The following is a 17,105-nucleotide window of genomic DNA, read 5'->3' as shown; positions in this document are numbered from 1 at the left end:
CAATAAGGAGTTTTTAAAGTGAGAAAGCGTGGAGACATGGAAAGATATCAGTTAGCAAGGACAAGGAGCTCTCCTTCAAATATCCAAATGTCTTTCCAGCCTACAAATCAATAACAAAAATACCATTTCGCAGATCTTTAATTTAGTCTGAAATCCCTTTCTTCAGGGTCAGAGGGAAGTTAATAAAGCATTGGCCTGAAACAGTCACCGTCACACACACACACAGGACTGGCATGAGCACCAGCCTGGAGGTTTTGTGCTCAGTGACACAATTTCTACAGCACACTGGGTGTGGAACCTGCTTAAGACTCTCTCTCTACCTCGCCCCTCCCACCCTGCTCTCGTGCACCAGTGCACGTGCACTTTCTTTTAATATTAAAAAAAAATATTAATCTTGGAATGCTGCATAAAAACAAGAAAAGAAAGTCCATTGAATCATAATTGTCAACATTCATTGAGCTGTTCCTGCATGCGAGCTACCTCATTTAGTCTTCACATTAGATGCATGAAGCAATATACTACTAGTCTACCCATTTTTCCTATGAGAATGCTGAGGCTCAAGAGAGTGCCCAAGGTCAACTAGCTCATCAGTGGGAGCAAGGAGCAATCCAGACAGACAAGATTGTACTCCATATCTACTACTCCATCATGCTAACAAATTAGTAATTTCAGTGGAAATGGTTGAGACTACGCTTAATGGACCAAAAAGGTATATATACAAGTTTAATTTCTCCTACAGGCAGTTGCTCTATAAGCTTTCACCTTGATGAAATATGTTTCAAAATCTGCCTAATGTATTCTGGATTTCTGCCAAACTAAAATTCAGCATCTGGGTGAATTTTTAATATTTTATTTATTTTTTTAAAGATTTATTTATTTATTAGAGAAAGGTTGTGCACACACATGTGGGAGCGGGGGTAGGGGCAGAGGGAAAGGGAGAGGGCGAGAATCTCAAGCAGACTCCCCGCTGAGCATAGAGCCCGATGAAAGGCTTAATCTCTTAACCCTGAGATCATGACCTGAGCTGACACCAAGAGCTGGAAACTTAATCAACTGAGCCACACAGGCGCCCCATTTAATATTTTAAAATATTTTTATCAGTACCCTTAATCCCTCTCCAAGTGTATAAAGAACCACTTAAATTTTCAGAAAGTCATATCAATCCAAATTGAGTAAATGGATGCTTAAACAGATTTGAAACCAATTTCTACCCACAGGTTGAATCATCTATCAACTGCAAGCCTGGCAGGGGAAGATATTGATGTCTGTGTACCTTTCATTTTAAACAATATTTACAGTTCAGTGTTTCTCTGAACAAGAAGCCTCAAGGTAGCCCATACGTGAAAACTCCCATCACTATGGTAACCAGAAATGGCAATGATTGCACAGTGATGCACCGTGTATCCCAAATAGAAATTGTTTGCCAGGGACAGAGAAACAACTCAAAGCCATGCTTTACTGGAAAAAAACCTAGTTAAAGCATAACCTGGGGTGGTGGTTGTTTTTAAGTGTTTATTAAATTTTTATACTTTTATGTTAGGACATCTATCTTTTTTTTTTTTTAAGGTTTATTTATTTATCCAAGAGAGACACTGTGAGCTGGAGGAGGGGCTGAGGAAGAGGGAGAGAGAGAATCCTCAAGCAGACTCCCCACCTGAGCTCAGAACCCCACACGAACTCAATCCCAGGACTCCGAGATCATAACCTGAGCCAAAATCAAGAGTTGGTCGCTCAACCCACTGAGCCACCCAGGTGCCCCTGGACATCAATCTCAGTAGTAACTCTAGTTCAAAGAGGTAATGAATATGTCTCCTAAAGAAATGTTCATGAATTTATTCATTCAGTCATTCAATAAATGATTTGCACAAAGTAAGCGTCCTCCATGGTAGGTGCTATGTGAGGTGTGGGGGTATTACTGTGAACAAGATAGCACGAAGCCTGTCTCACTGAGCTTTCAGTATGACCGACAAGCAAACAGGCAACAAGGAGATGGTGTGATACTCAGTTTTTTGTCTGATGTATAGGGTGCTCTGAGTGGGTGGGGCACACATGACTTCCCAGAGGAAGTGATGGCTAAGCTGAAACCTGACGCAGGAGTGACCTAACCAGTCAAAGCAAAGCAGAGAGGTGTGCGGGCTTCAGAGGGAGCCAGACAGAGGAAGCAGCAGGCACAAAGGTCTGAAGTATAGGGGCACCTGGGTGGCTCAGGTGGTTGGTTAAGCATCCAACTCTTGATTTCTGCTCAGGTCATGATCTCAGGGTCATGGGATCCCACACCAGGCTCTGCCCTGGGCTGGAGCCTGCTTAAGATTCTCTCTCCCTCTGCCCCTCCCGCCCACCCCCCACCCCCACCTGCTCTCTCTCTCTAAAAAAAAAAAAGATCTGAGGTCTGAAGAGTAGAAAACAGGGCGTATTAAGGAACTAAGGCAGTGCTATGAGTCAGAAACATGGAATAGTGGGCATGGTGGTGGACAGAAGATGAAAATGGAGAGATGGGGAGGGGCAGGGAGCACATGAAGGGGCTTGTACCTAAAGGCCCAGCAATGACAAAGAATGAACTATTGTTACATGTACAAAATGGGCAAATATCATGACATAATGTAAAGCAAAAGCAGCCACACTCAAAGGAGGACTGTATGATTCCATTTATGTGAAATTCAAAGCCACACAAAAGTAATCAATGATAATACAAATCCAAAAATGGGAAAGGATGCTGACTTCAAACAGGATGTAAAAAGGGACTTCTGGGGTACCGGAAATGTTCTGTATTTTCCTCTGAGCAATAGTTAAAATGGTTATACATAGACACAAATGTATCAAGTTTATACTTACGATTTGTTCCCATTGCCTTAAACAAATCATGCCTTAATAAAAAGGGTAAAAATCAAATGAGCAAAAGTAATAGTTAAGTCTAACAAAAAAATGACTTTATATGTTGGAAAATGACCTGGTTACAGAAATCAAAGGGATTGATGATTTCTAGGGAAAATTAATAAAGAGCTTTAGTATAAGGGAAATTTTTTTTAATGAAGAGGAGTTTGGGTTTTATCATTTGTGCAATGCGGATTAAGACAGGTCTTAATCATAATATTTTCCTTATAGAAAAGTCATATGCATATGCACACTGCACACAAACCTATAGTATGCACATATAGTAAATATAATCATCTAATTTAAGATAGGATTACATACGCTGAAGATAAAATCAGGGTAGAAATACACAAAAGTCTTCAAATGCATTGGTAAATTTTTTGTTTACTTGTTTGTTTTTTTAGAAAGAGAGAACGCAAGTGCGCACATGCAAGTGGGGAGGGGCAGAGGGAGAAGGAAAGAGAGAATCCTAAGCAGGCTCCACACTAAGCACAGACCCCAAAACAGGGTTCGATTCCATGACCCTGAGATCATGACCTGAGCCTAAACCAAGAGTCAGATGCTGAACCAACTGAGCCACCCAGGTGCCCCTGCATTGGTAAAGTTTTAAGTTACGTGTACATATATGGGCATTTGCTATAGTATTCTTATACCTTATTGTACATATTAATTTTTTTTCATAATTAAAAAGAAATCCACCACCTGTGGTGTGAAGCAATTAAAGGAGTATTATGGGGATCCAGGCACGAAATGATGGTGACTTACTACTCTAGGGGCTGTGAAGATGGAGGGAAGATGACCTCCAGGAGAGAAATGTGGAGGGTAAATCACCAGCATCTGGTAATTGACCAAATATAAATATAGGGGAGGGGCCCCTGGGTGGCTCAGTCCTTAAGTGTCTGCCTTCAGCTCAGGTCATGATCCCAGTGTCCTGGGATCGAGCCCCAAGTTGGGCTCCCCCGCTCAGCGGGAAGCCTGCTTCTCCCTCTCCCACTCCCCCTGCTTGTGTTCTCTCTCTCTCTGTCTCTCTTTCTCTCTGTCAAATAAATAAATACAATCTTTAAAAAATAGGGGCGCCTGGGTGGCTCAGTCGTTAAGCGGCTGCCTTTGGCTCAGGGCCTGATCCCAGCGTTCTGGGATCGAGCCCCACATCAGGCTTCTCGGCTAGGAGCCTGCTTCTGCCTCTCCCACTCCCCCTGCTTGTGTTCTCTCTCTCTCTGGCTGTCTCTCTCTGTCAAATAAATAAAATCTTTTTAAAAAATTAAATTAAATTAAATTAAATTAAATTAAAAAATAATTAAAAATTTTAAAAAATAAACATAGGGGAGAGGACGGAGATAAGTTTCTGCTTGACCAACTAAACGGATGGTGGTGCCATCTATTAAGACGAGGAAACACAGAAAAATGAGCAAGATTTTAGAGAGGATGAGAGGAAAACAATGAGTTCAGTTTCTGATGGGGTGACTTTGAAATGTCTCCTAACGGAGATTTCTAAGAAGCTGTCAAAACTAGAGTCCAAAGATAGGGAATGAGAATCGAGATAAGGACTGATTTGAGAGCCATCAACAAAAAGCAGATAATTGAAACCACAGATTTGGACAAGACTCCAGAGAGAAAGTGGGGAGTAAGCCTAGAAGAGAGTTTGGGAGGGAACCTTAGGGCAGAAGAGAAGGCGTCACAACAGAGACAGAAAGAGCAGCCCAAGAGGCTGGAGGAAAAGCATGAGTGTGTATCTTAGTATCTAAGAGAAAAGAGTGTTTCAAGGAGACAGGGTCAACAGTGCCCATTTCTGAAGCAAACACAAGGAAGGTAAGAGTTAAAAAGTAACCATTGGATTTGGCAGCCAGGAAGTTCTTGGTGGCTATTTACAAGAGTCATTTCCAATAAAGGCAAGCAGGAAGTCAGACTGGGATAAATTGAAAATTGGCAAAGGAAAGTAGAGATATGAATTGTGAACTCCTTTTTCAGGAAGTTTGGCTCTAAAACGAAAGAGAGACAGAAGAGGAGCAGGAGGGAGACCGGTCAAGGAAGGGTAATTGGCTTGTTTGTATTTTTTCAAGCTAATATACACATAAGCACTTAAGTCAAAATTTATGATAATGGAACTTAAATTATGATAAAGAAAAAACAGATGTATGAATATATTATCATATGTTCTAGAGGTATATTCAGTTCCCCAGAATGAAGAAAACACAGCAAGGTTCTCATCAAGACAATCACCTGGTCACAAACATACTTAAGACATGTTAACACTCAAGAGCTAGTGAAATAAAGCATTAAATGGACAAATTTTAAACCAGGAAGCAGCACATTAAGCTAATGAAAAATGGAAGTTCAATACTGTTGAAGAAAAAACCCTACACATTTCCCTCCCCTCCTACCACCCCATATGCAAAAACATTCTTGGGCATTGAATGAAAGAGTAAGTGTGAGAACAACATACAAAAGGAAATTAAGTTACTATTCAATAGCTTTTTAGTTCTAGATGTTATTCATTTTTGTGGGAAACAGGCATTATTAAATATTTACCAGCTTTGGAGTTTTCAGGATGCTTGTCAGGGTGACATTCCAAGGCTCTGACTTTAAATTCTGCCATGATTTGTTCAACCTAAAATAAAAATCAACGTTTAAAATGAGGAATCCAACTTAAATGGCATCACGGAAGAAGATGGGCGTCATTCTTTCTCAAAACAGCGGTACTCAACCCAACTTTTTCTTTTGATCCTTATATATATATTTTGACTTTTTACTCCAAGAAATAATTTCCTCTATAATGAAACTGAGAAAGCCTCCAATAAAAACTTCTACCCAAAAAGTAGTCTGTGAAGACAATTGAACTTGCTACTGCATTTAGATGATGGCCCAAGACACCTGTGAGCCTAATACATTTAAATGTCAAAAATAGGTAGGTTTATCCTAAGAATACATAAATTTAGATGTGTTCACTCATCTGAATTCATTTTTTTCATCATCTGAGTTCTTCAAAAGATGCTTCGTCATCATTCATTATTCAAGGATGACTGTCTAGTTTATAAATTATCCATTATAAAGTTCCCTCTTTCTGCCTTTGCCCCCTTTTTTCTTTATTAAGAATTTCGCAAAAAAAAAATTTTTTTTTCACAATTTTTTAAAAAGGACAGAATTCAAGCCTGTTAATTTTGTTACTAACTAACAGTGTGCCTAAAGACTTTGATTGGGAAAAGAGAAATTTCTGCCCAAACTAACCTGAAGCTTGAGAGGCATTTTGATGTGATTTACTTTCACTCAGCCCTCTAATCCTTGTTATCCTGAACCATCAAGACTTGTCTTTGTTAATTGTAATTCCAATGACAGCAGCAGGAGGCAACGGTGGTTATGTGGCTCAGCGGGGGTTTTTTTGTTTTGTTTTTTGTTTTTTTAAAGACTTTATTTATTTATTTATTTATTTATTTATTTATTTGAGAGAGAGAGAGGAAGAGAGAGAACACAAGAGGAGGGGAGGAGCAGAGGGGGAGGGAGAAGCAGACTGCCCCCCAAGCGGGGAGCCCAATACAGAGCTTGGTGAGGGGCTCCAAGAGGGGCTCCATGAGGGGCTCAATACGGGGCTTGATGCAGGCTCCATCCCAGGACCCCATGATCATGACCCCAGTGGAAGACAGATGTTTAAGTGACTGAGCCACCCAGGCTCCCCTGATTGCTTTGTTTTAAATCCCAGTTCTGCTGAGACTTTAGGTAAGTGACCTAACTTCCCTGTGCCGCGGTTTCCTCATCTTTACATTGCATGCTGAAAGAAATAGGACATTTAACACAAAGCCTGATCATAGTAAGACCTCAATAATAATAGCTAAAACCAAAGGTCGGTGGTTAAATAACTTGTCTGAAGTCATTTAGCTAGTTACCAAAAAAAGCTGAATTTTTTGTTAACTAAGCAATTGGACTTCAAATCCAGTAATCTTAACTACTGGTTTATATGGCCGAATTCTTCAGGCTTAGGGACCTATTACCAAGTTCCATGTTTACTATCCACTAATTAATGACAGCAAATTACATCTTGTTTGAGAAATGAATTCTCAAGCAGCTCTGCTCAATATTGCAGTAAGACTCATGGAAAAAACATAAATTTATCAGCTCTGTGTCATTCTTAATCAAGTCTCAAAAAAATTTCTTCACATTTATAAACCCAGGCTGTATTAGATAAGCATATGCATTAAGTGCCCAGACTAATAACTATTCTTTTCCGTATTAAGCATCTACTGAGAATCCCTTGGAATAACAGGAAGGGATTGACTTCCTGTTAAGAACTGTAATTAATTGTGTTTCCTCTTCCTGGGTGTTCCCTTTAACCATCAGTCACCATAAACTGCTTCTATAAGAAAGAAAAATGAGTATGAGACTTGTTTTTAAATTTTAAAATATTAAAATTCTAAAGATTCTAATAGTAGTAAGCATTTTTAATTAGGTGACTTATGAATATTCACACTCTCTCTGAAAAAGTTTATATCAATACAGACCCCAAGTAAAAGCCCCTTTACTCCTCATCCCCAGGATAACAGGTTACACCCTTCAAGACACATTTTTTACACACTTATACACATATTTATGTGTGTGTGTGTGTATATATATATATATATATATGAAGATTTTAATAAGATAAATAGATAAAATCATACATAGCTATCAAAGTTAGAATATTTGGAGGTTTTTGTTATTATTTTATTTTTCATTCCTATCCCATTAGGAAACATTCTAGTATTAGCCCATGGAAGCAAACGTATCAAAATGGTTCATTTTCAATAGTGCTAATGTATGTGACTTTTAGTTTCTTCTTTATATTTTCTTTACTTTGATAATTTTGTATTTTAAAAAATTAATAATACTCCATATCTGTCTTTCATTACTCTTTATAGTTTTAGTGTCACAAAATTTGTCACAAGCTACCTATGCAGGGCTGGTTCTGGACAAACTAACTAATAAGGTGGGCTAGTTTGTCTTGAGAATGTTCTCTTTATCTCCTGGCATCCCCATCCCATGTGCCTGTGCCAACTGCAGCCCATGGACAAGTGAGGCCCTCATGTCAAGGTCCACTGAACCCTACCTTCCTGATCCAATGTTCAATGGTCTGGAAAACTGCCTATTATGCTGGCCAATAAGCATACAAACAAATGCTCGACTTTACTCAAAATCAAATAAATCAAAAACATCCAAGGCATGATAATGAACAGTGTCATTGAGGATGCAAAGAAGAGAACATTTTCATGCTCTCCCAGTGAGGATGCAAATTTCCTGGAAATATCTAGGTATGTGTGTATGTATGTGTGTATACATATATATCAAAGAGTGATAGAATTTTATATATATATGAAAAGCCTATAATTTTTTCACTCTTTGATGTAACAATTCCAATTCTAGAAATTTGCCTAAGGAGATAGTCAGATGTGGGAAAATTATTTAGTTAAAAGAAGGTTCAATGGACAAAATATTATAAATTTTAAACAAAAATGTATGTGTCCAGTAATAAGATATTAAAGTTAATTGAAATATTGCTATAGGCTGAGATATTTAGCAGTCATTAAAAAATCATCTTATAGAAGACTTTCATTAATCTGAGAAAAATTATGTATTTCTATGAGGAAATGTAAACTACAAAACATTATATGCAGCATAAAACCATAATGTTTTACCTTAAAAGGGATTATGTAATATATATATGTATATGCGTATATAGATAATAACAATAATAATAATAGCTAAGATTTTTTTAAAAGATTTTATTTATTTATTTGACACAGAGAGAGAGAGAGCGAGAAAGCACAAACAGGGGGAGCGGCAGGCAGAGGGAGAAGCAGCTCCCTCCTGAGCAAGGAGCCCAACACAGGGCTTGAACCCAGAACCCTGGGATCATGACCTGAGCCAAAGGCAAACACTTAACCACCAACTGAGCCAGCCAGGCACCCCATAGCTAAGATTATTGAGAATTACCATATGCCAGGCATTGCTGTAAGCACTATGCATGTAACATCTCATTTAATTCCCACAACTCTCAAATTAATAAATATGTCTTTAAAAAATATATTTACACATATGTGCATGTACTTACATAACACATAAATAGGGGTGCCTGAGTAACTTAGTCAGTTAAGCATCTGACTTTTGGTTTCTGCTCGGGTCATGATCTCTGTGAGGTGGGTACCATTATTTTTCCCATTTTACAGATTAGGAAACCAAGAAATAGAAAAGTTAAGTAATGGCCCCAAGGCCACACACCTAGTGGCAGAGCCAGGATTTGAAGGAAGGTAGTCTGACCCTAAATACATATGGAAATGCACTTACAAATATTTACACATGGGGCACCTAGGCGGCTCGGTCAATTAAGCATCCAGCTCTTGATTTCAGCTCAGGTCCTGATCTCAGGGTGGTGGGATTGAGCTCCCCACCCCACATCAGTCCCCTTGCTTAGCAGGGAGTCTGCTTCTCTCTCCCTCTCCCTCTGCTTCTCCCCCTACTCATGCGCATGCTCTCTCTCTCTCTCAAATTAATAAATAAATCTTTAAGAAATATATTTACACATATGTGCATGTACTTACATAACACATAAATAGGGGCACCAGAGTGGCTCAGTCAGTTAAGCATCTGACTCTTGGTTTCTGCTCAGGTCATGATCTCGGGGTCATGAGATCAAGCCTCACCTCGGGGTCCATGCTCAGTGTGGAGTCTGCTTGAGTTCCTCTCTCCCTCTCTCTTTGCCCCTGCCCCTCCACTCTCTCCAAAAAAAATAATAATAATAATAATAATAAGATCTTAAAAAGAAATAAATACAGCATATGTTCACACATGCACATGTCATACTCCCAGATTTTAAGCATTAAGTTAACTTTTTTCTCCATTGTGTCTTCATACTCCACATTTCCTTATTGAAAATATATTTGTTTTAGAAATTAAGTTTTAAAACTTAAAAGCTTATCTTTTCCATAGCCTATTAGCACAACATTTTGATTTGTGTCAGGAAATACTCTGTTGTGCCATAGGCACTAATCTGGTTCCCACTAGGATGGATCTTCTCCAAATTTCCCTGGCCACAAAAATGCCCTCTGTCTCTCCTTCCATGTGTCTAAATTTTGACCTAGTAAGATCATGTCAAGCCTCATCTCTCCTCTGAAATCTTTTCAGATATTCTTCTTTTAATTCTTGTTGCACTTATGAATAGTACCACATAGCCCAGCACTTATTTTTTCTCAAATTGTTTCCTTTGTATTATTGGCTTCTCAGCTGGATACCAAGTTTCTTATACACGTGCACTATTTCTCACCTTTTTGTTTTGTTTTGTTTTGTTTTACCCATCACTTCCAGTACTGGCCCGACTGCAAGTGTTGAATAAATACTTGATTATTGACTGACAGATGTGCTTTAAATAACATGATTATAACATAATAGGAGCCTTCTGGAAATTGTGATTTATTCATTAAAAGAATGAACTGCGTATAGTAACGGAAACTGATATGCTATGGAAAAGAGAAGACCCATTTCAATAAGTGAGTTAATTAGTATCCATTGGTAACTGAGCTGAGTATCTGTGAAGACTCATTGTTTCTATTCTACTTTTGTATTTTTTGTATTTTTCATAATAAAAACATTTTAAAAGAAAAAAATTAGTATCCATCATTTCAATTCATTCAATTGAATTGAATCATGAAACTGGATTTTTCCCATAAAACTCCAAATGTTAACAATATCCCTGAAATAAATCCCATGAGGTGATCCTCCATCATTCTAATCAAATGATAATTAAAACATGAGCCAGAGAAATAATTTGAGCCACAAAATAAATAATGGTAGTATTGTGTTATAATCCATAAAATGCAATAACTATTAATCCATAGTAACAGAAATAGTTAAATAAATAAATAAATATGGCAGAAAGGATAACTTTTCTTTATGGAAGAATTCTGAGTAATAAACATAAAATGAATGAGGAAAATAGAAAGTCACCATTAGACAAATACCATAGTAATAACTGTTACAGGCAAGATCCACCAAAGGATGCTAAAATCAATGGGTGAAAGTCTGAGGAGACACACTATAGTAAAGAATCTTCACCAAAAATATCTGTTAATTACACAAGGGAAACTAGTCACTCTACAATGCAAAAACCTGGCAGAAGAAACCTGACAGACAGCGCCTTAACTATGTGTTCAGGTCAGTAAGACTTAGCAGCAGCATGTAGCCCTGAAGTGATATACTAAAAAATGTACAATATCACTTCAGCTGTGTTCTTTCCAAAAACACATAACGTCAGTCAAATCAAGAGAAAATCTGAAACAAACCAAAATTGAGGGACATTCTATAAAATAACTGACCATTACTTTTCAAAGTGTCCAGGTCATGAGAAACAAGGAAGGTGTGAGAAATTGTCACTGTGGAGGAACTAAGGGAACAAGACAACTAAGTGTAATAAAGAATTCTGGCTTGGATCTTGGAAGAGAAAAAGGACATTAGTAGAAAAACTGATAAAGTTAGAATGAGAATTATCCTTTAGATTAGAGGTTGACTAACTCTGGCCCAAAGGCCAAATCTGGCCTGACACCTGTTTTTTAAATAAAATTTTATTGGAAGATAGCCATCGTCATTCATTTCACATATGATCTATGGCTACTTTCTTGCACTGGCAGAGCTGAATAGCCGTGACAGAGATCATAAGTCCTGCAAAATCTAAAATGTTTGCTAGCTCAAAAAAAAGGGGTGGCAGATGTCTGGGTGGCTCAGTCAGTTGGGAATCATTCTCTTCATCTCTGTTTGAGTCTTGATCTCAGGGTCATGAGTTCAAGCCTTGCATTGGGCTCCACACTGGGCATGGAGCCTACTTTTTAAAAAATAAAATATAAATAAATAAATAAATAAATAAATAAATAAATAAATAAAATAAAATAAAAATTAAAATAAAAATAAAGTAAAATGTTTGCTATCTCAGGGCCAGCACCAGGGTGAGACAAGCAGGATGCCTAGGTTTAAGGAGGTACTCTCTCTCTCTCAGGTTTCTGCACTTGCACAACTCTGAGAGTTAGTGCCTCCTTAAGTTTTGTGTCCTGGGACGCCTGGGTGGCTCAGTCTGTTAAGAATCTGCCTCTTGGCTCAGGTCATGATCCCAGAGTCCTGGGATCAAGACCCATAAAGAAAATCTTTAAAAAAGAAAAAATCATTTCAGAGGGTGCCTGGCTGGTTCAGTCGGTGGAGCATGGGACTCTCCCACATTGTGTGTAGATATTACTTAAAAATAAAATCTTTTTGGGGGCGCCTGGGTGGCACAGCGGTTAAGCGTCTGCCTTCGGCTCAGGGCTTGATCCCGGCATTGTGGGATCGAGCCCCACATCAGGCTCTTCCGCTATGGGCCTGCTTCTTCCTCTCCCACTCCCCCTGCTTGTGTTCCCTCTCTCGCTGGCTGTCTCTATCTCTGTTGAATAAATAAATAAAATCTTAAAAAAATAAATAAATAAATAAAATCTTTTTTTAAAAAAAGATCATTTTGGGGCAACCGACTGGCTCAGTTGGTAGAGCATATGACTTTTGATCTTGGGGTCATAAGTTCAAGCCCCCAGGTTGGGCATAGAACTTACTCAAAAAAAAAAAAAAAAAAAGGAAAAAAATTTTCAAAATAAAATATTTTAAAAAGTAATGTCAATTATGGAGTAGTCTAAATTTACAAAGTTCCAAGTGTACAGTATTACTGTGAGGCCAAAACAAGCCCATGTTTGTGCCAGGCACTGTTCTAAGCACTTTATTCAACATGTCTTATTTAATCCCCACACAACTCTATGAGTTGGGTACTATTATTACCCTCATTTGCAGATTAGGAAACAAAGACATAGAAAAGTTAAACCATTTCCCAAGGTCACATAGCTAGTAAATGGTAAGATTTAAACCCAGGTGGTCTGAAGTCAATAAGAAAGAACTAGAAACAAAAAATAGCTGTCTCCATTTATCAAGTTTATGCTCAATTTTCAAGTCTGTGAATTCTTGAAATCAGGATGCCTTCTTATCAATACTATTGAAATGGTGACCAAATCAAGTAAGATATAAACCAGAGAGGATGCCTCATACCACTAGGGTGTGGTGTATGCATTAATAAGGACTTTAGAAGATTTCATAACATGTGTCTTTTATGTAAAATCTGATTCAAGATAAAAAAGCTGACTAACTTGGAATCAACCTTCAGTAAGTGTTTTTGAAATGAGGGTGTGCTGTTTTCTCCTCAACAGTGTGGAAATCCTCCCGGGGTTTATGTATGTCATTTCATTAATTTTCAACAGAAGCTTTAAATTGTAAGAACTATATACTAAAGCAAAAGAATTATATGTGTGTGTGTGTGTGTGTCAACACAGTTGTTATAAATAGAATCAAAATATTAAGTTGCTTTGAAATTTTCAACAGAAGCTTTAAATTGTAAGAACTATATACTAAAGCAAAAGAATTATATGTGTGTGTGTGTGTCAACACAGTTGTTATAAATAGAATCAAAATATTAAATTGCTTTTGAGTATGAACAGTTCTGGTCGACTTTTTAAAGCATCAAATCAAGGAAGATTTGAAGTAAAAGAAATCCGTCCAATACAAATCAAGTAAAGGAAACGTCACACTAAATACCAAAAAAATTGAATTAAAATATTTTTAGGGGTGCCTTGCTGGCTCAGTCGGTAGAGCATGTGACTCTTGATCTTGGGATTGTGAATTCAAGCCCCACACTAGGTGTGGAGATTACTTACAAATAAAAAAATACATGTATTTTTTTAAATGGGAAAGATATATACGAAAAGAGGGGAAAGATACATATAAAAAGAATTGACAAAATTGTGACAGATCATTTCATTTTAAATAAATATTGTAATCTCAACATGCTACGTCACTAACAGTACCAGTAAAGAAAGAATGGCAAGACAATGCTTTTATTCTCCTTCTAATCTATGCCACAGTACATACAGGGAAGTATGACTATAACTGGTAACAAAATTGCTGGCTATAATGAAAGAGACTGTTATAAACATTATTAATAAAAAATAGGATGGATCATTTTTTTTAGTCTATTCAAAACTTATCCTCCTTCTCCTTCTTTGTAGTCTGAGGAAACCATAACGTAACTATAAAACACTGACTAAAAGGGCCTAGAGATTTATTATGGGGATATAATGACCTTTACTTTATAACTTAGCATGACAATATTTTTTTAATCCAAATTGTGAAGCTTTTCAAGTTAAATTGTGTTTCTGTGATTTTAAAAAGCTCCTTCAAAAATTATTTGGCAATAGTATAATTCATATCACAGATGGTAAAAATGTCAATAAGCTTTCTCAATTGCTATAAGTAAATCACCACCAAAGTAAACAAGAGTAACGTATTATCCTAAAGGAGAAATATACAACTAAAGGAGTATTATAACATGGTGTGTGCATGTGTGTGTGTGTGTGTGTGTGTGTGTGATTAACCACAAGATACTTAAGATAACTTTCTCAGTGTGATGAAGATAGAGGTTTTAATCCTTTATGTCCAACGTCACATTCTATTTTCCAAACAAAATTAAGCACATTTTGTCACTAAACTCCAGCCTTATGAAACAAAGATAAATAGAAAAATATTTTGCTTTAAAATATTTTAATATTAATAGCTGTTTTAGTAATAAAATCAAACATTTTAATAATTATTATATAAAATATATTTAATAATAGAATTGAAATATACTTCCTATTCATTTCAGTAGTATTTAAAACATTGAAAAACTAGGAATAAATGAAATATTTAACAATAAGGGAATAATCAATTGTGATACAATAATCAAATGAAATGTGCAATGTTAAAATATGCATGAGGAGTGTTTAACAGCATGGAGAAATCCTTAAGTGGGTAAAAAGCAGGAATCAACAAGTAAATATATAATATCTTCCCAAACATGTCTCTAAAATATATATATATATAGGAAAAAGACAAGATAAATAAACCAAACATTAATAGTGTTACCTTTGGGAAGTAGAATTATAAAAGAGTTTTCCATAATTTAAAAAACTTCTACAACCTTCATCGTTGTCTACGTGGCCCTTTAAAGACAGAGTTTTCACACATTTTGTTTCAGAAGCCACCCTTTTAAGTAATTTCTCTCACATAATTTAAAATGTTAACATAAAAGGATGTTTCTTGGTTTATATAATTTAACTGCTCATATAAAAGTACATATTTTAATTAAACATTTTAAAAACACTAATTACCAGAAAATTACATTTCATCTCAATTTTATTATAAATTACCGTAATAAGATATAGCTTATGTATTCTGTGAAACACGGCCAAAAGCATTACAATAAAATTTCAAATACATATTTTTAGTGTATTTGAAATACAGCCTATGGCATGTGCCAGAACACATTCATTCAGTCAGAAACATCTATAAAATCGCAAAAGGACACTCCCCAAGTAAAGACCCAAGATTTAAATCCTTAACTTTCTCTAAGCCAAATGTGCTTTCAACAAACATAAGATTAGGTTTTTAGGCAATGTGACTAAAAGTTCAACGTTACAACCTTCAATAAAAACTTGAAAAAGAAGAGCATTATCCACTGTCTTACCGAAGATAGTTCATCACATCCGAGTAGCATGTAGTAATCTTCAGTGTCTTCGGACCTGTAACTTAGAATTGCATCCATTTCAATTACAAAATCAGCTTCTCTTCCCTCTGAAACAAGAGACAGAATAAGCTGCGAATTAATCGGAAAAGCCCTTTTAGATCTGGTTTTCAGCAGCACGTTTCAAACGGCAATAACCAGATTTAAGGCTGGCCACAGTCAATACACCCGATGTCATCCTAGACCTTTGTAAACTCTACCTTTCATTGGCTGTTTGCAAAAGACAAAAGAATAGGCCACGTGCCAAACCGCTGCAATGCTGCCTGGGATCTGTAGTTTGAGGTTATGTAAGTAATGCACTTGAACCATTCGCTTTATGGGTTGACAAAGACTGACCATTTTTACGTACTCCCCAAATTAGCCATTACTCCATTTCCTGTATATTTTTATCTTTTTCTTTTTTCTTTTTAAGAGATAGAAGAAAATTTGAAGCAATATAATGAAACTCTTAGAAACTCTTTGTTAAATCTGAGTTGTGGGTGATTTTCTGAGTGTTTAGAATATTTCATAATTTTTTAAAATAGTATAAGAGTAGAAGGAAATAGAGTAGGAGAGCAAATTTTCAATCATTTGATAATTTATTCATTCCACAAGTATTTATTGAGAACCTGATTTGGTCCCAGTGTGATTGTGGAAAAAGGTGTGGTAAGTCAGTCAGTTCTTAAGGAGCTTACATTCTGATGGAGGGAAACAGACAAGAAACATGCAAACAAACAAGATCAATTAAAATAGTGACTTATACTATGCAGGAAATAAAACAGGACGTGAGAAGGATCACTGGTTGATGACCAGGTTTGGTTCACTGTAACTTTGCTCCTGAGCTGGCTGTCTCCTGACTCGTGTGTCCAGCCCAAGGTGGGTTCAGGGTGTGTTTTAGCTCACTGTGGCCCTAGGATATGCAGGTCAGGTCTAGGATTTAGAGAAGAAGGTGAGTGGTCATGGATGCAACATTTTAACCACCTTAACCCTTTAAACATTATCACCTTGAAAAAAGAAATGTTTTCATTGAGCTCACCTATATGCACCTGCTTTACGGTTTATTTCAGAAAAGAAATAAAGCATCGAAGCACCATTTTTACAAAATGGTAACATTACTTAATTTTACTTAATTTCTGTATGAAATTTTACTTATTTCTGTATGAAATTTTAAAATAAAGTATAGCTATTTTTGTTTTAGGAAATTTACATCCTTGGGGGTATTTGGAGGCCTACTTGGGTATCACAAAATACCCCAGAATAACTGACAAATGGCCTGAAAATTTTGTTTTAAAAGTTGCTGCTATGAAAAATAGGGTGGCAAGTCCTCAAAAAATTAAACAGAATCACCATATGATCCAGCAATTCCATTTCTAGGTATATACCCAAAAGAACTGAAAGCAAGGACTTGAACAAGTATTTGTACACCCATGTTCATAGCATTATTATTCACAACAGCTAAAAGGTAGAAGCAGCCCAAGTGTCTGACAGAGGAAAAAACAAAATGTGATATAGTGTCACCTGCGTGGCTCAGTCATTTAAGCGTCTGCCTTTGGCTCAGGTCATGATCTCAGGGTCCTGAGATCAAGCCCTGCTTTGGGCTCCCTGCTCAGCAAGGAGC

The 17,105-nt window shown here is 36.8% G+C and overlaps 1 protein-coding gene across 1 annotated transcript in view; it reads right to left on the bottom strand.

The window, feature by feature from the left end:
- Nucleotides 1-15,702, bottom strand: part of DNAJC12 (DnaJ heat shock protein family (Hsp40) member C12) — a 33,644-nt gene extending 17,942 nt beyond the window's left edge. Inside the window, exons 1-2 of the mRNA XM_008695934.2 lie at nt 15,452-15,702; nt 5,401-5,479 (exon numbers count right to left, since the gene is read on the bottom strand). Of these exons, the coding sequence (XP_008694156.1) occupies nt 5,401-5,479; nt 15,452-15,529 (157 nt within the window). The 5' untranslated portion in view covers nt 15,530-15,702. The remainder of the gene's footprint in view (nt 1-5,400; nt 5,480-15,451) is intronic.
- Between the last annotated feature and the right edge of the window lie 1,403 nt (nt 15,703-17,105).

Source organism: Ursus maritimus, unplaced genomic scaffold (genome assembly GCF_017311325.1).
Source record: "Ursus maritimus isolate PB19 unplaced genomic scaffold, ASM1731132v1 scaffold_7, whole genome shotgun sequence".
Classification (NCBI taxonomy): Eukaryota; Metazoa; Chordata; class Mammalia; order Carnivora; family Ursidae; genus Ursus; species Ursus maritimus.
This window is presented reverse-complemented; position numbering and strand designations above follow the sequence as displayed.